This window comes from Etheostoma spectabile, chromosome 14, assembly GCF_008692095.1.
Source record: "Etheostoma spectabile isolate EspeVRDwgs_2016 chromosome 14, UIUC_Espe_1.0, whole genome shotgun sequence".
Lineage (NCBI taxonomy): Eukaryota > Metazoa > Chordata > Actinopteri > Perciformes > Percidae > Etheostoma > Etheostoma spectabile.
In genome coordinates, this window is record NC_045746.1 from 16,365,828 (window position 1) to 16,388,633 (window position 22,806).

General features: G+C 39.4%; 1 protein-coding gene across 2 annotated transcripts in view; it reads right to left on the reverse strand.

Moving 5' to 3' along the window:
* angpt1 (angiopoietin 1) overlaps positions 1-22,806 on the reverse strand; it is a 63,796-nt gene that overhangs the window by 21,421 nt on the left and 19,569 nt on the right. For both annotated transcript variants that reach the window (XM_032535234.1, XM_032535233.1), the window contains exons 2-6: positions 11,550-11,705; positions 10,449-10,570; positions 9,314-9,546; positions 3,523-3,650; positions 1,792-1,893 (exon numbers count right to left, since the gene is read on the reverse strand). In XM_032535234.1, coding sequence (XP_032391125.1) covers positions 1,792-1,893; positions 3,523-3,650; positions 9,314-9,546; positions 10,449-10,570; positions 11,550-11,681 — 717 coding nt within the window. In that variant the 5' untranslated portion in view covers positions 11,682-11,705. The remainder of the gene's footprint in view (positions 1-1,791; positions 1,894-3,522; positions 3,651-9,313; positions 9,547-10,448; positions 10,571-11,549; positions 11,706-22,806) is intronic.

Consider the following 22,806-nt stretch of genomic DNA (forward strand, 5'->3'; position numbering starts at 1 on the left):
AAAAAAAACTTGACCGGGCTCTTGAGATGTTGCAATCTATACAGGGGTAAATTAAAATACAGATTTTAAAATATTTGACTTTTTTAGACTTTTTAAGACCCTGCAGAAACCCTGACTAAGCTCAGGGCTGTTCCTTAAGCAGCTAGCTACATTTATAACACGAGGATAGCCTTCCAGAACTCCCGGTTATTGGTCTGAAAGTCCAAACCATCCAAAAAATGTTTTTACACTAGAAACAAACCAAACCATGATTTAATTAGATCCAGACTAATAGTGTGCCTGACTCAGTTTAATGGACAGATTGGTTATTGTAAACTTACTAGTTCATTACTTGATCTTTCCGCTCACACCATGGCGACTGCCCACGTACCCCCTGAGGTGTTTGTAGAGCAATAGTTGGGAACCATTACTCTACAAGCACCATTTTCACATGCTGATAAGAAGAAAGAGTAGGTTGTGACTTTTATTTGCAAGGTCTCCAATGATATGTGGTCTCCTGGTAATGTAATAACAAACATTAGATGGTCTTAAGATCTCATTTTAACAAATGCACTACTGTACATCCCTACTGCCAAAATTCTCTCCATGGTCCCACAAAGAAACACCATGTCCGTTATTACTAAAGGATTTACAAATCCTCCATGCACATTAAATCTGTAAGCACAAGTCACTAGAGACCAAGAATGAGAAAATTAATAACACAAAACTCCATCGATCTCCTCCAGGCTATTCAAGCAGAGGTTACACTACGCTGTTGGATCAGCACTGTACTGTAAATGTCGGCCAAGGTCCATGCATGTGCCCTCATGTACTGTAATGCACTCTATACTCTGTATGACACCTGTTCAAAGCTAAAGGGTTTCCACGTCCATATCATTGTTACTTACTTTTTAGGCCTCACATATATTTATTTTCTTCTCCCTTGTGCTATATATTTCTTTTATTACCATTCAAACATTTTACCAGTGTTTAGTTTATTTGATCTAACTTAAGAGTTCTCTGGTTTATAATGTCCCACAAACTCTTTGAAATCCTTTCCCATTGCATGGTAAATTATACATCAAGACCATCGGAAAGAGGGGAAATAATTAGACTGGAAACACAAAGCAGATTACAGGGGATAGAATGAACATAGTCCATTTGACAATAAACTGACAGCTTGTGGAAAGTATACACAGGTGACTTACACAGCAAACACAAGCAATGCAACTGCCAGCATTAATAAAATCCAATTTACCGTCTAAACACAGCTTGGGTTCTGAAATGTTAACACCCTTAATGCAAATATGCATACATTTCTCCTTGATGACAAACAGATGAAACACCTGGCACAGTGCTAGAGAGACTAAACACGTGTGTTGTTTGCAGATTTAGGTAAAGATTTCCTGTTGGAAAAAAGGAAGAATAACAGCATGTCACTGAAGCCTCGGCTAAGGAGCGGAGAAAGTCTCAAGACACCCTCGACAATATAGCTCATGCAAAGACGACGGGGGAGTTATTGCTGAAGAGGAATGACATCTGGATCAGTGGCTCTGCCTTTTAGTTTTCAGGATGTTCAGTCAAGGCCAAAAAGCACAAACTATTTGTCATAATCCTCCTGCGGAACCTTTTTCGCACAGTTTTGTAATTTATGCTTGATGGATGTGGATGAGATTATTCTCGCCATTTCTATGTGTTGACTCACTGTCTTGCGTTTAAAAAGGCCACCATTATCATCTTGTTTTTAATGGATATGGATGAGTGCATGCATGCCGGACAAGTGTCTGTGTGCACGCATTTGTCTCTTCTCACCATTTTGTACTCCTTCCACGTTCTCTGGAAGTCCACACTGCCGTCTTCTCTGCGCTGGATGACCGTCCATCCGCCACCAGCTGTTTCCATGTTGCAATACACCTATTCAATTGAAAAGAGAGAGCAAATGAGGGTGGGAAAACATATGTATGAAGAAAATGGAACAATGAGAGCACCCCTAGGTCTTCAGAAGAAATGAAACTAACAAGCTGATAAATTCAACATTCAAGATGACTCTCGGCGGCATTCACAAACAAAGAAGGGTCATTTAGACAATTATTGGGTTTACAGACACTCCCTTTTCCCAGCTTTCATTATGAATCATCTTTGGGAATGCAACGTATCTGTGTCCTTCTCAAACTTAATCAGCGCCTCTTTATCCCTCACCAACTCCCCAGAGATGTTCCTCATCAGGCGGCCTCGTTTCTGCAGGATCAAAGTAGAGGTCCTGGGTGTAATGTGGCCCTTAACCTTGGACCTCAGTGTGTGTAAGCTGATAATGCAGGGCTAGTGCTCTATCTGCAGTGTTGCTCTTTGTTTTGAGGAGAGCCCAGGGTGGAGTGGAGAAGGTCTCTCACCTCAGTCAGCCCACACAGCTGAACACACATGAACACAGCCTGGGTATGATTAAGGAGGAACCCTTGACAAAATCGTTTTCCCAAAGACTAGCTCATAAGTCATGGTAAACATGCACAAAACTACTAATGTACTTATTACAAATATAATGTGGGGCAACACAATGCGTATGTGGGAGCAACCAGTGACTCAGCAGGTGTCGTAATAACATGAACAAAAAATGACATCACACCTTGAATCAGTGCTAACAATAGTAAGACAGACTAGGAGTCACTAGCCTCCAGTCAGATAGTGAAAGCTCCACCCAGAGACTTGGAGCTCAGTTGCATCTTTTCACAAATACTTGTAAAAGCTGCTCCATTGTCTTTTAAAGTATCTGCCCATATGAGGAATTCTAAGTAATGACAACCAAACTGTAGGCGCCTCCACATGATACACGCCTTCCATGATCGTGCACCAACCCCCCCCACCCCCCATGTAGAAAAAAAAAGAAGTACATTGTCATTATCTTTGTTTGAGTTTCTGCGCGTGAAAGTCACCGGACAAAACAATCTTTTGAACATAGCCATACTGAGAAATACAGAAAGCATAGTGTGGAGCTGATCGTCTTAATTAGCCTTCCACCAACTCATTTGGCAATGGCTTAAATTTAATGGACATTCATTGATATCTAAAAGTTACGCACTAAAGCTTTAGAGAATGGAAAATTATTTGCAATAGCTTAATAAACAAGATATTAATAGTATTTCCTTACACAAAAAGTAGAGTTCATATTTCTGTGATTAACCCTGCAGAACCAAGCTTGAGTTTCAGACAGAAATCCACACACACAAACAGTCTGCCGACCTCCTAACTTATTAAATCATCACTCCCATTAATCAAGAGTACGTAAGCATAGTGTAGAAGTTAAGAACACACACATCCACACAAAGACACTTGCACAATTGTCACCATCCTGATCAGCTCAGTGTCCGGTTTCACACCTCACCCCCCCAATAAACCTCTTGCACGTACAAAGCCGCCAAGTGTATTTTCAGCTTTCGGCATTCATACTCCCTGTAAACCCACTGTAAAAGAGCAAATTAGAAGTGATGAAAAGGCAGATCTTTAAAATTACAGTTTACTTGTTGGCTGTGAGATATTGTGGCTTTTCACCTTTTTGGTCTCCTGCGGGTTGATCTGGATGGTGTAGACTCCGTTTGTATGAAAGCCAGCCTGGTAGAGGTCGGCACAGTCGCGGAACTTCTTCTCTTCAGATGCAACCTTTGTGCTATTAGGCACAACTGTGGGTACAAAATAAATTATGAAAACAGTGTTACACAATTTGACGTTCTACAGAATCTAATCAAGCGTAAGTAAACCTACTTACAGCCCTTGAGCAACTGGGTATTGTAAATTGTTTTTGATCTTTACGGTTGAGAATCTGTAGCTGTTGTGTGAAAGGAATAGTTTGACATTTTGGGAAATATGCTCATTCCCTTTCTTGCTTATAGTAAGATGAGAAGATTGATACCACTCTGGTGGTGCTATCAAGCTAACTCTTTTACCGACATGTCAAACTATTCTTTTAGGCCATTATGTGAAACGTACACTACATTTTGTTGCTACATATTCCAGCTGCCGGAAACACAAGAGGACCAAAGCTTAGGTGTTAGTGCTACAATATTTTGCGATAAAAGAAAGGTGTAGCTGGTGTAAGTACACACTTACAAACACAGGAATAGCACTGTAAAAAAACAGTCCATGCTATTAAAAACGGTAACCCTTCATGCAACCTTGTGTGTCAGACAAGTATGGAATTCATAGTTCTACATGAAATTTTATGAAATCACAAATGGCAAGCACACCCTTAGCGGGTCAATTTACCATATTTCAGATCTGTACATCACAGAGGAGAAAATATAAAAGGAGTTTGAGGCAGAAGCTGATTAGTGAGGTCTCACTGCGAGTATCTTGTAACGGCCAGATTAAATCTGAGGGCAACTAACTTATTAGCAAGAGAAAAGCAGTCTATCGACTGCATAATCTCTTGCTTCGAGAGAAAAGCCTCCGACTTTGACAGACCAGCTGCATCCATTTCCATCTGTAGATAATTATGGCAGCACTATTTTGAAACCAAGCAAGAGGCTAAGGACAAAATACTACAAGCTATAAATTTCAAGTTCCTGTTATAACAAGTGGTTTATATTTACCTTCCATGCCCTCGTTATATTGATGGAAATTCCTTCCGCTTTTCCTTTTTTCCTCCTCTCTTTCTTTCTCCTAACATATGAGGGGTTCATCTCAATTTACACACCATTGTTTTTATTATTGGAATTGTTGAGTCAAAGAAAATGTCAGGGAAAAGCGAAATGTGTCAGCGATCTTTGGCCCTCCCTTTGATCCCTCCCCTCCTGAGTGGAGAACATCCTGGTGGAAGCAGGACGCTTATTTGGGTGTACTGTCTGAGCATTTTGACAAAGTATTGAGTGTCAGCGACAAGAATCTCCTGCTGTGACAGGTTGACAGACTTGGCCCTCGCACTCCAGACTCTAATACAACAAAGAGCGGTCCTGTCAGGCGGTAATTTACCCCAAGCAGGCAGACAGCGGGGCACATTTTAGAGGCCACGGAGATCGTTTTGGTATTCGATCTGAAACTGTGTAGACAATCATTTCACAATCGTCTTTGAGATCTCCGTTTGGTGGACGAAGACTTTCTGCCGAGGGACTTGATGCTCAAGTGAAGGAGCGGCTCCCTTGAACAGCTTGCTGCCCAGCTCTACAAATATTATTTATGTCCCAATATTTATTTACAAAAAAATATTTTGTGGTTCAGTGGGGACTCGTATTCAGTAGGGGGTTCATGTGAAAAGACCAGCAGGGCTTGGGTGTTTGCATAAATCAGTACCCTTGCCAAATGAGCCCAAATACTCAGGCTAAAGAGAGTGAGTAATAGAGCTAAATGGACTGCCACAGACATCACTGCTCCCATGTGACTATAATCAGTCTCTAAATGCCGCTGAGAGTTTAAGTGATTCCATACAAGATCTAATTAATTTCTCTGGTGTAGTCATATATGAAGGATGCAAATCTCTATAAAATAATACCGCATTCCCACAGTACACTTTACAACAATCATGTGCAGTCCTTGTTGAATATTAAGGTTGTTTTTGGGTAATCTGTTTCATTTCATTTGTGAGATTCATGTTACATTTGTATAATAATTGAAATCTACTTTCTTATACTTCTAATGTACTGTTGATGTTATACATTTGGTAGTAATCATATGAAGGAAAGATCTTAGGTACATTTCAAAAAGTCAACACTGAGTTTGAAGGCAATTATGCTTCTTTGAAAACTTGAATTTGGGAAAGGAAACCTTTTCTAGCAGATCTTCACTTTAACTATGCTACTGTATAAGGTCTAACTATACACAGCACTGTAGCCCTACAGTCGTAATGTATTGATTTTGACCTGAATTGCCAGGTCAATGCAATTAATTAATTCATTATTAACCTGCCACCTCTAATGATTGGAATTGGTCTTTAAGGGGCTTCATAAAAAATACAGAAAAAAAACCAGCAGACCTGGATTGCATCCACACAGCTCTCACAGATCTTTTACCAATACATGAAATATCCACGTTATACTAATGCCCACATTCATTGACATGCACACGTGGCCGGCAAGCAGAACAAAGAAGCTCGGAACACACACAGAGGGAGTGTGACTTCATTCTCTGCTCAGGACGCCATTGCTCCACTATAACGTTTATGCCCTTTAAATGGTTCTAAACCATACTGATCCATTCAACAGTTTTAACAAAATGTGTGCAAACGCAACATATAATAAAAAAGTCTAGTTCCCTCTGAGAAAATAAAAGGGTTGAGGAAGGTCACTGAGGTGACTCGCAATAACTGCACACTTTACAGGGTCTTAGCAACAATAAGTGTCAACTCATTCTGATAGTCATTGAAGCATAAAAGAAATCATGTGCAGCAGTCAAACATTTGGTCTGGATTGTAAAACAAAGTACTTTAATTAAGTGGTTTAGGCCTTACAACCCGCACATTTTTTTTTTCTTAAATAATCCTAAAATAATTACATTTTCTTCGACTCCGAGTAGGCAGCTGTAAAAATGATGAATGTCAGTCATTTAGCTGGATAACAGAACACTGTAAAACAAAATCATATTTAGCAGCCAGACATTTTTGCAACGTGTTCCAAAGATGAGGTAAATTACTGTTATTGTTAATAACGGTGTGTGGCTCATTGCGTCCTAATGAGGTTTGGGTAACAATTACAACCTAAACAAGAGCTCCATTGCCGCATCAAGCTATATCCAAAATCTCTTCCCGGCCATCAGTTTGCACTGCAACGGTAAAAAAAAAAACACTGGAAACCTTAATTTTAAGAAAAGCCATACATGGACAGCTGGGGAAAAAAAGTAAAAGTTTATGGAGATTTAATGTTAAGACCCTTTTCTAAGTATCTGTCATCTTGCCCAAAACAAAGTCAAAGATGATTTGAGTCCATGCTTTAAAGGAAATGCTCTGGCTCAGTTTTCAAAACAGCAACTAACGCAAGCAGACGCCACTCCATGGCATGAAATGCTAACCCTTTCCTCAAATTAAAACACTAATCCGTTTCTCAAACAAACAAAAGCCGTACCCTGAATTTGGAAAAAAAAGAGAGCTCTACTCTTCTCTGTTTAAAATGCTGTTGAAAAACAGGGGCAGTGCGTCAGATGATCAGTGAGATCTACCTACTCCGTCACCTCCTTTTGGACGGGGTGTCCCTCAGGAGCTATAACAGTTTGACTTATTCAGGCTGGGGTGGAGAAAGGGGAGACCTCTGACCCGCACGCCCGTTTCAAACTTCAACACCAGCATGGAAGAGGAAAGGACCAACCACGGCGCAAAAGCGGCCACGTTCCATTTCTTTCGCCTCTTATTAAGGTAGCTACCAATCATAGACAGCAAGACTGGCAGTGGTACCCTGCTCTACTGAAAAAATAATGTAAGAAAAACACTGAATCTTAATATGAAAATGATACATAGTGACCAGTCAAGTCAAAAGGGCCTTTTAAGAGCTCTGGTAATTAAATGTAGACAGAAACAAATCCAGAGTAAACAAATGGAGGGCATGTGACCTGTGGCCTTTATTGCATGGAACATTAAAATTACAAAAAGGGAGAAACATGATAAATAAAAAGCAAGTCCTAATCATGTGTAATAGTTATCCACTCATGACTCCTACATCCCTTCATGCCCTTGTTGCTTCCTGTCTGATGGAAAACCTCGAGAAGCCCTGTGGGGTCTTGAGGCGTCTCTGCAGGAAATCCACAAATGGAAATGAAGTTGCAACCAATCCCCCGACACAGACATTCATGTCAAATCTCCTGTGACCATGGGATTTAAGGCCAATGTTAGGATCAAGTGGGTTTGGCGTTTAAATGGCTGAGAAAGGGGTAAATGAGTTCACTGAACAAGAGAGGTTGCATTGCTGTCAGGTCAAACGTAGGGCCAAAAGGGAAATCCCTTGTCTCACATTAACAGAAGGTAGAGACTAAGAGGTGTAAAAAAATGACTTTATAACCAGTCATGCTTTCAGTGAAGCCGTGTGCATAGACTTTATGATGTTAAAGCGTGAAAAGTGATTGTTGCCACATCCAAAAAAAAAAAAAGAGCACCATGCCGGTTTATGAGAGGCACCAAACCTTTTTAACAGGAGCACACCGGGTTAAAATAAGAACCATGTTTTTTCATTCATGCTGCTCTCAGTGATGCAGGATTTAATAGCCAATGCATCCCTTTGTCTCTCAGTATGGGGTAAGGTTTATAGAACTGGTGTCATCATAATTTCATGAGGATTGTAAAATCAAAGATGTTGTAGCTGTAACATCTGACCCAAGGAAGTAAGCAATCCAAAACAAGTTGAGTGCTGCCTCATAGTTCCAACCTCAAACAGCCATTTCACAAATTTTGCTTTGCATATTGTGGTTCTGGCAAAGGGTCAATAGGCATTTTCTTGGGTTAGGGTCATCGCTAGTGGGGGTAGAAAAAATGTGGCTCAGTATATAACCAATCAAGAGATGACAAGCGCTCTCCTACACTGAAACATAAACATAAACCTTTCTTTGCCTGGTCGGACCAAGCAAGTGCATGGTATAGTTAAGTTTTGCTTCAGGGTTTCACAGTGAAACAAGAGTTTCTACAGACATTCTAATGGCACTAAGTGAAAAGTCAGGGGATCAAGAAAATTTAAAATTTTAACTCATCCTGAGGGGAACATGACTATTTCTACAACATTTCATAGGAACTTATCCAATAGTTGTTGAGACACTTCACTCAAAACCACAAATGTCAACCTTATGGTGGTACAAGTGGTAAAGCCCGAGGATCACTAAAGTCAGGAGAGTCCAACCTCTGGAAACCATGAATGTTTCTACAACATTTCATGACAATCCATCCAATAGTTGTTTGGCAGACCAACAGACAGACAGACCATTCTTAGCTCTAAAAACATAGCTGTTATTTTGGAAATATCAAATTACAGTTAAACTATCCACTACCATCTCACACAGAATACATTTTAGATCATGCTTTATGTCCATGTTGTCTTGATTTCTTCTTTTCACTAAGATTAAAAAAAACAACAACACAGCCTTGACGTTGTTCCCATCATCTTAACCATTGCTGGTACTTCACTGATTGGTCCAGCTTTGAGCTGCTGGGCTCAATCAATTCTCGGTGGATTTTTATCAGACTTCTCAACTTGGCTAAACATTTCCTTACACTTCTAATAGGTTGTGACTTGAGATCTCCATGCTCAGCAACATACGAGTGCCAATATGTGCTCCTCGGTACGTCAAGGCTAGGGTTTAAGACCATATTTACACTTTGAAGTGCGGATAAAGTTACAAAATTTCTCAGCATGTGATGCTTTGATTCCAGTTAGCTTACCTCCATCTTTTGAGCAGAGGCTGAGCAGGTTGTGGACGGTATCCATCATCTCCTGCTGCTGTCTCTGCAGGGCTGTGCTGTTTCCTGTGGCCCGGCTCAGCTGGGCTTCTAGCTCTCCGATAACACTGCTCTGCCTCCCCACCAGGACCTGGAGACTGCCCTTCTCCTGCTTTAGTGTCTCTAGCTCTTCACGGTGTCGCATCTCCATTTCCACCATCTTCTGCTCCATGAGGCTGAGGAATAAAATAAAAGGAAGACATTGCTCCCTTTACTTGAAAACTATTTTCCAAAGAGTGATGTGGTCATACAAATACAAGAAGTGCGCATGAGATAGAAATACAAATAATAATGTCTGTAGCTTTGGTTGCTATGCGTTTCCCACACAATATAAACATACAATTCATGATGCATTCATCTGAGGTAAATGAATAAGCCATGTCAGTATGGTAAAACTACCACTGTACAATCTAATGCCTGAAAGATGATATAAGCTGACATCAAATTCATTAACTGATCACATGTTTCCTTCTATTATGGAGTTGGTAAAGGAAAAAGTACAGATGACACGTACAAGATGGAATAATGTCATGATTGCTGTAGCTTAGGGAAATTGTCCTCAGACATCCATCTCCATAAGCCTCAAAGTCAGAATCACCAGAGACTACGCTTTCAAATAGTGTCCTTTTTTCCAAATTGATTGCATGGAGTCTCTATGGATACTGCAATGAGAGATGTGGACCAAACCCTTTTAAGCACTACATCATCTAAGACAATCCCACAGCACCAATCACTGTAAAGAAAAAGATTTGGAGACATGAAATCCAAAAGCCACATTTTAATTGCCCGATTTTGCAACAAATGCAGTGTTTCAACGTTGAAAGCATTTACAGAATATCACAGAAAAAAAACCCATCCTATTATGCTGTTATATATACAACTAAATATTGTTTTGGAAAAAGGACAAACTATGTGGTAGTCAACGAGAGCTTGTAAAATGTTTTTGATTTGTTTACGCAACCCTGAAGAGAAAAGCAGCATAGACTGGCTTTTTGTTTGTCCATGTTTCTCTCTTTTCTGCAGTATGGGTAGTATATGGTGTGTGTGGTTTTGTTTGCTTCAAGTGTTGTCTGTTTACCTGTTCTTTTCATGCAGCTTGCTGATCTCATTGGTCTGGACCATTAAGTCTTTCTCCAACTTGTTAGTGGAAAGTGAATTTTCCAGCAGCTGGATCTCAAGCCTGGATGTCTGATTCAGAACCTGCCATGATTAGAATAACAGATACACAATACAAAAATAATAAAGATGATATTATGCCTGCCATGTGTACTAGGGCTGAACGATTTGGGGAAAAAAAATCTCATTGCAATTTTTCAGCCAGATATTGCCATTAGGATTTGATTTGTGATTAAGTTTTTTTTAGCTACATATTGCACCTCCTTTGATCATGTTAAATAAAGTAATAAATATGAATTAAAAATTCACTGAAAATAGAACATTTCTTTAAACAAGCTGTGTTAAGTAACATTATTCCAGCATGTATATTATGAAAAAAACTGTAAACATAATGAAAAGAGGAATAAAAAATGTTTAACCAAATATTCAACTTAATAATTGACATTAGCTTTATTGTGGTCTTAACAATTAGCTAATCACATTTTTTAAAATCACGACTGATTTGGAAAGCATTAATCGTTCAGGGCTACTGTATACATACTATGATAGCTAATTCTGTATAATTCACATGTGCACCACATCCTGAGCCTAAGACTTTCTGGACACTGAAGTTAAAAACACACTGCACATTCAAGGCACATAAAAACCATCAACTTTGTTTTCATTTCGTCAAGTGTTCACACAACACATGGTAATGCTTAGTTTATCTTTTTTTCTCCTTTGCAAACAGTTATCTTGTTGGTGCTTTAGCAACAATGCCCCGCTGCTAACTTAACAACTTTCCATTGCCTCCTCAAATTGCTCCATATAAACACTAAGAGGAACCTGAGCCAAATAAGTCAAAGTATGGATAGGCATTTATATAGCATCAGTATTGTCTTTGGCCAGTGCGCTGTAACCTTTTTGGGGCAGTTGAACATGGAATAGTTGAGTTAGTGGAGCATAAGGTGGATCCTCTCACTGTTAGAGTGTGTGTGCAATAAAAAGACTTTATGAGAAAATGGAATGGGAGACATCTACAATGTTTGAGAGCATTAGCTAAGTGGGTTTTTCGAGGCATTACCTGTGTCTCAACGTCGGTTAGCTTGCGCGTCTGTTCAGCCGTCTGAGAAAGAAGGTTAGTGCCCATTTCCAACATGGCTGCTGTGTGGTTGTGGACGGCGTTCTGCTGCAGTTGAGCCATCTCTGTCTTCATGCTCTCTTTGATGTAGTTCTCAATCTGCACCAAAAAAAAGGTTGCAAAAATAGGACTAGAGATTACAGACATACGGAACACAGCACATGTTTTACAGTATACTTCTTATCTAACATATTCACATGCACAGGATGCCATATAATGTACCTTGATCAAGATACAATCAAAATCAACATTCCTTTGGTCGCATACTGGAAATATTATTATGTACATCTGAAGTAATGCACAACAATTTCTTTCTTCATTTGAGTAGCACTCATGTATAGAATTGGTTTAGTCTAAATGCACAGTCAGATGTAGGTGGTTAGCCTGTGATGGAAGAGGCAGAGATGAAAAGATATTCACTGAAGCTTGTCTAGAAAGGACTCTTTCATGCATATCTCCTAACGCAACCAAATACAAGATGGAGGTTAGTGTTGGATATTACTCTTCTTATAGATTAACTATAAGGACCATTTGTGTAATGTGCTTGGATTCCTTACTTTATTTTCCTTCCGGTGAATTGTTTCACTAAAAGAGTGTTTTGTTTTGTTTTTCTGAGGCTCAGGTAGGTAGGTTGAGGTAATCCTACAAAATCTTACTTACTTTCTTGGACTTTGTATCCTTAGGTCTTATTTGTACAATGTTTTACATAGTTTTGTTCCCTTGATTATTGACTTATTAGATATCAAAAGGGCTAGTCTGTATATGGTTACTTTTGTTTTATAAATACATCTGACTTGATTGGATTCAAATTGTCCACTTGTTCATCTGGGTGCTCGCAGCCCACACCCACACCCACACCCACACACACCCACACACAACACACACCACACACACACACACACACCACACACACACACACACCACAGAGGTGTTTCAATAATCGGCCAGTGGGGAGATTCTCAGTTTGGCTTTGGCTCATCAATGGGCTGTTACAGCCATTTTTCAAGAACACATGGGCCAAGGCAAATCGGAGTCAAAAAGCATAATATCACATGCGTTGGTGTCCTTAGCAACAGTTCATCCTGTACTGAAGTTAAGGGCCAAATTAAACTGTTCACACACTAAGAAAAGAGTCTGTGGAGGAAAATGCTTCATTGCAAGTCACGAGATCCTTCCACAGAAATCAGCTGGTCACAGTACGTAGTCTCAATTCATCTTTTCATCCGTCTGTAGGTACATAACCATTACACCATCGTGTTAGTCCTGAGGTCCGGTGATTTACCCCCACTGACAGTCTAGTCCAGTGGTTCCCGACCTTTCTGTACTGAGGTACCCCCACAGCTCTGTCAGATGAACTCACGTACCCCTTCATCGATTCCCAATGGATGTTCCAAATGTATGACACTTTTTTTTCATACAATTGAACCGTCAACATGAAAGGGGGTTTGGTCAGCATTCTTCTGGGCTTGCTTGCTAACTAGTTTTCACACACTTTTTTTTAATAACTGCAACATGAGGTGTTAAGACTGACTAGTATTCTTTTAATCAAATCATAATTTCTATATTTTTCCTGATTAGTTGAGTTACTCTACAATCTTTCCATGTACCCCTTGGCAACTGTGGAAGCACCCCTCGTTGAGAAACACAAACTCAAATGGACCTGTATGTATTCCTATGAAAGCAAATAAATATCAGACAAACAAATAGACAAAATAATTCCCACTAGCTGGCCTTTTATGCTTGCCATGGATTTGAGTGAATTTAAAGTCAGTTAAAGCTTAGTACGATCTCCAATTGTTCAGGGCTTCCGATTATGGGCCCAATCTTGACAACGTATGTTGGGAGTGTCTCCAATTTACATTTGATCTAATGGTTAGATCAGTGAATTAATAAGTTGACAACGTTGACTGAATATAGTTCATTGTGTATGTATTGGTTTTGGATCGTGTTGGTGAACACAAAGTTTCTGAAACTAACAGAGCACTCGATATATCAGCATCTGCTGGCGCAATAAAATCTTGATTCATTTTTATACTATAGATATTTCTAGTAAAACATTTACTTGCAGAAAAAGAACAACCATTTTCCTGCTTTTATAAAGAATAGATGGATGGCAACAATTCAATTGATCCCAGGTTGACAGATAAAACAGTAGAACAGAGATGGATCTATTTGTTCATCTACAGAAACAGCTAGCTCTCAGTCATTTGAATAGGTCTGCCAAGTTGAATTAGCTTTTCAATGTAATATCCTCTCTTGGCAACAATATATATATCGGCCAGATTTCAGGCATGATAACGCTTCCCCTAACTGTGAACTACGCAAGGCTGATATAAGTGTCACTTTCCACATAACCTCCAATAGTCTGGCCTGAGGAATTGGAACAAAAACAGTGAGTCTGGATTCTAAAAATCTCAAGAAATGATGGATTACTTTGCCTGATAATGAACCAGAGAATCTGACTTTGGAAATGTTTTTTTAATCCATCTAGAAATGTAAAATATCTAAACCGTGTAGATGGTGTAGGTTGTTTATACGTCCTTTTAGGCCAAGGTTCAGAACTTCAATTTAAACCTCATTGCTTACAACAGCATCATTGCACTTCTGTTTACTGTGCACGCCACCTTGAGAGAAAAGGTAAGAGATATATGGCTGACGGAAACTTAAACGCCGCAATAACTTCATGGTTTGTGGCCTAGGGAATGTGGCTGACTTATGGCTGGGATCTGGTGGGGGTCATAAATGGAAAGTACCAAAGAGAAGTAAGATTACGCAAACACGCCCAATCATCTAAAATCACCACTCAGGAAACGTAAAATGGCTCTATGTGGGTGTCGGGCTATTTAGATGGTTTCTAACCTTGGCTCCAATTAAAATATGTGCTTTTCCAGTCAGTGAATAGCAATAGTAACAATTGTCAGGAATGAAAGCAAATAGGCTTTTTTGTTGTCAAAACTGAAATGCAAATTTGGGTCTGTTGGGAATGGGGTTGGAATGGTGAAATAAATATGAGTGCATAATAAGAATGCAATGGTTGTGGTGCTTTTTTAAGACACAGGGTTCTTATGCAAATTACTGATTTTCTCCAGGATCTATTTTAACTAATGTTTCATGGTGTTAAACTGGAACCAATTCATGGTGCTGGTATGTCTGTCTATGCATTTTCATTAAGAGAGGGTCAAAAAAAGCAAAATGAGATGACAAAACTAAGTGGAATAACCTCCACAAGATTCAAACAATGAAGTAAATTCAAGCTTTCAGATATAAAGGGGGTAAAAGAAATGTTTAAACTGCATCTTTAAAGTAAATGTAATGTAAATGTAACTTCTGCTACAAATAAGCCAGTGAGGATGAAGTGAAAAGCATGATATGATGCTCAATACTGTAATGTAACAGCACCACAAGTGAAGAAGAGTCATAAAGTTAGGCAACACTATTCACCTTAAGTTTGCTACAATTAGTCACCATAAGGTAGTAGGTAGGTTTTTATTTGTAGTAGTAGTATTTGTAAAAAGATTTTGTTCTTCTTTCAAAAGTCTGACTTTGAAATGTAAAGTTAAAAACTAAATACTTTTGTAAATTCCCCTCTGTGTGCGTACATTTCACACTTTGAAAATCAAAGGACATTAAAATAAACTCCATTTTCATCACATAAAAAATCTATTATAAATTTATAGGGGACATTCCTGAATGTGCAATAATACCAGGTGCTGCATTTAGAAACAACTAAATCTAGCCTATGGTTTCACAAAATCACTGTTTGCTAAGTGAGAGTCACATGAGCACAAGTTTATGTTTCCCTAAGTGCTACTTTACACCAAGGCATAGAGGTTTTAAGTTGGTGTGTTTGGCTCAATCTGGCTTCATGTGAACTACCTGTGACTTTAGTAATGATGCTGCCCGACGTCAAAACAACGGCAATCCATTAGTAACTTAACTGCACCCTCCCAATGCAGCATACTGCATGTCCATACTGGTCCGTTCAACTTTTATGAGTTACAATTGAATGCAATCACTGAACAAGGTGCCTTGGGCCGTCTGGACCATAAATGACAGGCTGTACAACATAAAGCATGTAGCAGATTTTATGAGCATAGAGACTGTTCATCATACAGAGAGACATTTGTTCACAGGCAAAAAGGCACAAACTCCGTTGTCTGAGATCCCCACCATACTTACATATTCTGTACATTGTCATGGTGCAGCTGCTAACTTCCCATTGCTTGAGAGCCAAGAACATGATAATCCCTCAAGATGATACTCCCTGCTATCACTGTTACAGATTACTGCAAATGTTTACCACTTTACTGACATTTAGTCATTCTAAAAGGGGGTCTTGATCTTTTTCTAAACAGCAGCAGGGGGTGGTGCTGAGAGACACTGTGAGAGTTAGAAATCAGTGAGTCTGGACTGTATAAAACACTTACTACTAGAGCTCTGTCACATCTCTGCTTATCTGCTGGCGGTCTGGTTTCTGGGATGCATCCCTTACGCTCAGACCTGGATTCATTTCAAACCACTTTAATGGAGTAGAGCATAGGTGGCTGTTACCCACTGTCCCCCATCCCCCAAAATCAGCACCTCCTGGTGTGTAACAACCAACGTACACCAGCGGAACACACTCACGCCTTCTTATCGCCAACAGACAATGAAGGGTACATTTGACACCCCTCTTTTAAACCTGGGTCTATAATTCACTCTGGTAGGGCTTTAGGAGGTGTTATCCTGACTCACTGCCCTGTCTCTCTTCAGTATTTTATAATATAGATATGGGCAACCTCTGTACGTATTTTTGAAAGCTGTCTTACTTAGTCACTGGCCTGTTTTGTTTTTAAATCCATCTTGAAGCTGTTTTAAAACTCCCTGTCTTAAACTCTGTCAAGATTAGGTGAGTAACAACTCGGGCTGAACTCACAGTTGGCCTCTGTGACCTTTGCCCCTGTGGCCAACATCCAGGTCTTTACTCAATTGCTGCCACATTTCTTTTTTGTCTCATAGAATCTCTATAGAAAGAGAGAATGGCAGGCAGGCAGGCAGGCAGGCAGGCCGGTAGGCCGGCAGGTAGGCAGACAGACAGACAGACTTAACTCTGAAATGGGTATTTGAACCATTCGCACAACAAATCCCCCAAAAAACAATTTTCTAATCATAGACTGGCTATTGTTACTCCAGGCCTGACATACTGAGAAAAAGATTTCTAAACATAATGAAGCGGTGTGCATGGATCAGCCAAAACCAGTATTATATACATATTATATTATATATTATATTACAAGAGTGTGTTTATCCAGTCATTTAGCACAACATCATGTATGTAGCCATCAAGAGCGTTCAAGTACATTTAAGGCCTAGATTCTTGTCAGTTGAAAACAGTAAAAAGTCAGTGTCCCTCATTTATCAGCCTAACGTAGAAATCAGCGCAGATATGAGCACAGAAATCCTCTTACGACAGGCTTTACGAGGAATTCATTCACACCAATCAGAGCGTAAGAATTATCGTACGTTGATAAATGCAGTGGCTGGAAACGATCGTAATTTAAATATCACGCCCCAATGTAGTCTCGGTTTTGAGGCCACGCCCCTACTGTTTACAAAATGGCCAGACGTAATCCGGCTAAGAAGCAGCACTTTCAGTGGTGGAGATTGAAACCCTGACATCTCAGTTTAATTTGCACTAATATGTGTCCTATTAGGCAGCCTAGAAACTGGTATTAGGCTGTAGGAAGAATGCGGAATAGAAAGAGATCACTGATGCGGTCAACAATGTTGCCGTATTAAATCGGACTCCAGCTGAACATTATTTAATTTATACATTCTTGACATATGTATATTATTAATAGTAAATTATTTATATATATATATATATGTTTTACATGTAGGCAATATAAGCCTAGGCTGATGACCCTTTTTTTAAATTATAAAAGAATTTGAAAAATAAATCTGCAATTGTCATCATTGTAGACTTCATATGTGCAGTGCAAGATTGGAAAGCAGACAGGCCTGGTAACAGTAAGTAAGGGACGTGTAGCTAAGTGAATGGACAAATATTATCATACTGTACAGGGTAGAAACAGGGATCTGTTGTGAGGTGGGTGGTCCAGCCCCTGCTTCATCTCGGCTTCTCTGTCCGAATACGGCTGACCAGGGCTTCCCTCGGCCAGATAGACTGACTGCCATCTGAAAAACAACCCTGCTACTGCCAGCACCCGCCACTCTCTTTTCTCCTCTCTTTCTTCCTTCTTTTTTTCCCCCCTTTGTCTTTCTGTCAAGATGCTATTTAGTTGATGTCCTTTACGTTTTCGGTTGTGCATTTCCACATGATGAGCCGTGTGTCCACAAACTGAAAAAAACAACCGTTTCTCTGTATAAATTACTGGGTAAATCACTGTGCTTACTGGGAGGTGCCAAAGATCAATTAGCCGGTTCAGAGGCACAGCATTTCAAAGGTTTTCTGTCACAATGGTTTGTCAACAGGGCCTACAATGAAAGAAAGTGAGAATATTCAGCCAATGTTTGTATGGAAAAAACACGTCAGAACCTCCAACCCATTTAAGGCCAAATTGATTTTCCATATTCAGTTTGTTAAATGTGTGTGACCAACATGGCCGTTTAAATCATTATTCAGTTTTAAGAGTTTAAATAAACCACAAATTGTAAAAAAAAAAAAAACAAGAGTGGAAAATGTGATGTTAAATTTTGATGTGTTGAATTTTTCAAATGATTAATGAGCTTCGTAAATGGCCAATTTACTTCAAGTTACAACAATAGAAAACCACAATAAAATAACAAAGCATGATTTCAAAGAAGTCTGGGTAAAATATCAAGAATGTAGTGCAAAATCATTATTTCAAAATATAAATTGGCAATAATGTGGCTCAAACCGCAATTTCAGTGTTTATTAAGATGAGGTCAAATATTCAAAAAATATAAAAGCCCTGAGAAATGAAAAATGACTGGATGTACTCTTTTTTTAGTTTCTTTTCCTTTACTAATGACACATTTCAAAATCTGAATATGGAAAATGTCCCATTTGATATTTTACGCTTAGCTTTCTTCTATATGAAGACTAACATAACATCACTAGCAGAAATTACACTACATGAATGTAGCTTCTAGCTGAAGAGGTCTTTTTAAATCAAGGACTCTGACAGTGTTATGTCTACGAGACAAACCTTCTCTTAGCATCAAATAAGAGATGGACAACATGTTTTGCTTGAACTTGAATTCTTTAGCACTCTGGAGCGGGTGTGAGCACATCCAACAGAAATGTTTGCTTTTCTGTTATTGACATTGATACCATAGTGTGGACACTTGCTTGTTTTTACGATCAAAATTCATTCCGGAAATGAGTTTCCAGAGTTGGTCCAGATGGGGATAAGCTATCTTCTGACCAGATTCCAGTAGCAACACCTATAACTCAAGTCACTGGTCGGAGGTTGCTTTGAAATCTCTATAGACAAATGCATGAAAGTGGGAAAAAATCTTTTTTTTTAGTTTTTCTCAAAAGCATTCAAATATATTGTACAGGATTTGAGCCAATCATTCTGACAATAATCCTTGTAAAGGGAACATTCCTGCACCCAATTTTCCCTAATAAAACCATGGGCAGAATTTGTTAGCAAGCTTCTAATTTTTATCTTTTATAAGCTGTATCAACACAATATTTTTAAGTTTGCCAAACTACAAAATGGAACAATGTACATTCTGCCAAAGATGTTTTAAAAGTTGCAAAATTAGGTACTAGAGCAAAATAGGAGCGTGATGGAGCGGAAGATAAGGCGACTCTCCTACATTTTAAAAATCCTCTGAGCTCCATCCAAAACCCTCACGCTCCGCTCACAAGATATTAGGTACATCCCATGTCCCTTATTTGATGGCTCCTGGGTCCTTAATCCTTGGCTGAACAGGGAAGTGGTTTTGTCCCTCATCAGCGTAAATTACTTAAGGGCCCATTTGACCCCTTTCCAGACAATCCTGGCTCAAACACTGTACTAGTTTGACTCGTACTTTAAGCCAATGCAACCATAACAACGTCTTGTGGTTTCTTTTCATGTTAAATAAAAATAAATACTGTACAGTACAACTTAAGCATGAATGTATATTTTCACAAATCCTTCAGCTACAATTGTGCTCTCTGATGTCAAAATGGGCACAAAAATTAATCCAATTAATTATGCGTATCAGGCCGTATGGGAGAGGAAGTACTTGCATTCACCCAAGACATGGGAATGCGTAACAAAACCCAAACAACCAAACAAACTCGGACCTGCTCACTCACCCAGAGGTCTTAAACAGCGAGTACCAGCAGAGGGGCAGTCTGAAGTTCATGTGACGCATGTTGTTCAACATGGGAATCTTTCAACAGGGACACATCCGGGCAGCAATGCCCCGGATGATGGCTTTTTTGTGCCAATGCTACAGGCCATGTCAGTCTGTCCCTTTTACTAAAGCACACAGGGATACCACAAACCCACCATCCCACGTAGAAAGCAATTACATCCAAATATTTGATATAGCATTTCAATGTACGCTCAAAACATCACAGCAGGGGATTCCTCTGCCAAAAAGATTTAGAAGTAGATGCAAAAGGACATATTTTGTTTTAAGCTCAGCCATGACAGAAACACTAATGCTGTATGTTAAACCTCCTAGACAGGCAAAACTTCAGGGAAAAAATGTTTCCAGTGTTCCAGTTTCTGTGCCAGCACCACTATCTATCAAGCTGGGTGTCTTTTCTAATCAAAAATGAATGGGCGTTTAATGACAAGGGCTGTTTCCCTTAACGTCACTTTCATGTTTATCTTTCATGCTAACATCCCATTAAGCGAGTACTTCAGAGTTTATAAACCATCCCTGCAGTCGTCCAGGGTTACAATCACCACAGTGAATGCCAACCACAGCCTTGCAGTTTTTCTCACTCTCTTTCTGCCCATGTTTTGCCCTCCCCCTTCTTTCTTTACGATCTCTGCTTTGTATTGCTTCTATCAACAAAGAAAGACGAATTGACGCTATTGCATCAGGCCAAGATTATGTTACTCACGTCGAGTCATTTTCCACTCTCCCGCTGTTGCTTTTGCTAGGGGCTAACACACACCAGCCTATATATCAATGGTGCCTACATGAGGCACTTTTGAGTACAGATGGTGGAACATTAAGGCAGCATAGAGCATGTATGCATGTGGGTCTAAATTTCTCCTAAGTGATGCTAAAGCAACACTGGATCTAAACAAAAGAGATGAGAAGGAAGACTGGGTACATTGGTCCGACTAACATCTCCAGATGGAGCTGCTTCAATCTGACCTGTGGTTTACTACTGCTGTCGGAGAGGGAAATAGATGCTGCGGTTGATGATAAAGTGTAGCTCACAGCCACTTTTGTATCACTGCCATGCTGCAACATTAGAAACATTTGTTGCTGCCTGACCTTCAGCTGATGATGGATGAATGTGCATGTTTGTCTCTTTATTTTGTGTTGCTCGATGTGATACAGCTCTTTCTAGAAAAGCCGCAGGATAAACATATTTGTGAGTCATGCATCTGAGTTAGTTGAAACAAGCATGGCAATTTGACTGCAATTTGTCAGACATGCTATAAATCATCCAAAAAATGAATATTTCTGTTGGGAGAGCTAAATAAGGCAAAATTAGATATCAGGAGGATTTAGAAAAGCACAGAGGACACATGTATGTGCGCTGTATGTATAATCCCTGGACTTTCATGTGCCCAGGTTTCTGTTTTTTTTTTTTTCATTTCTTAGGCTGATGTGCACAAAGATGTGTGTATTAAAGTCAAAAGCAGAGAATGATGAAAGTCAAGTGTAACTAAAATAGGATCATTATGTTCAGACAACAAAGCAAAACATCTTAGCACATCACCCAGGAATTTCTACAGACCTCCTTAGTACAGTTATGAATATAGCCATATCTCCACCAAACACAAACAGCCTTACAATCTCATCCTGTAGTCCCATGTACCGTAGGGGTGTAAAATATGGTGGAACTACCAATAGAATAGACATTTTCCTTACTTTTCCAATCTCACCTCAAGGTCACTTTAGTGGAATTTTTGATCACATAACATGTTCTCTATCAGTTTTCCCAGTTGTCATGGAATTATAAATGTTTAGATTTTCTTTTCCTTTTTGCAATTTCAGGACGTTCCAGGTTCTAAATGGACCTTCGGATTAAATTTGTTTCTGTGAACAGGTCAAGAATAAACTTTAAAAACTGAACTTTTAAGCCAACACGAATGAGGAGGCTTCCATGACAAACTACATCTGCTGGTCATGAACATATAATATGATCTAAAGCTCCAAAACAGCCATTAAGTGAACCTTTAAGGTGAGATTGTCAACTATTCAACAGTTCAGGACATTAGCTGTTTACTACTATGCATAAGTAAAATGTCTTTATTCAAGCACAAATGTTCAGATACACTTGCTGTAAAATGAAGACATAGGTTTTTGACATAGTTCAGAAAGGCTTTCTCTGGTTTGACATGTGTCTTGTGCTATTCTAAACATAATGAATCAATAAGATGTATACATCTACATTCATAACAAAAGTGCTGTTTGACAGTCGCTGAGAAAATGTGACAGGCTCTTTTCTGTCAGAGCTTCACCTTATGACTGTATGAGTCCAGAGAAGGAAGGTCTCAGTGATCCTTCTAAGGCCATCAGTTAAGCTGAAGGTCATTTCATCCAAACACAGACTCATTTTTAAGTCAAACAATGTCATGCACAAACACACGCAGAAATGGCCATTAGTGTGACACAGATTTGTCTGTACACACGTGCAGAAATACCCAAACACACAGACCTCTGGAGGATTTTCCTCTACATCTCAGAACCACTGTAAACGTCATTTTAAATAAACTTCAAGAAGCATTTGTGAGCATTTGTAATTTGGTTGTAAACGCAGACCCAAACAGCACATCCATCTGTTGGATCAATGACATATTTATGAGCGACTTCCTGTGAGGTTACCGTACAGCAGCACATTTTAGGACTAGACTGTCGGCCACTGTGATACACGTGTAGTCTGGGGAGGAGATAACTAAAAGAAGACAATACCATTTTTTGTATCGTCACTGTTACAATCAATGGTACACAAAACGAAGGTTAGATCACAAAACCACCTAATTAAACAGCCACCTTTCATACTTACAGTACCAACGAACAATATCAACACATATTGCTATAA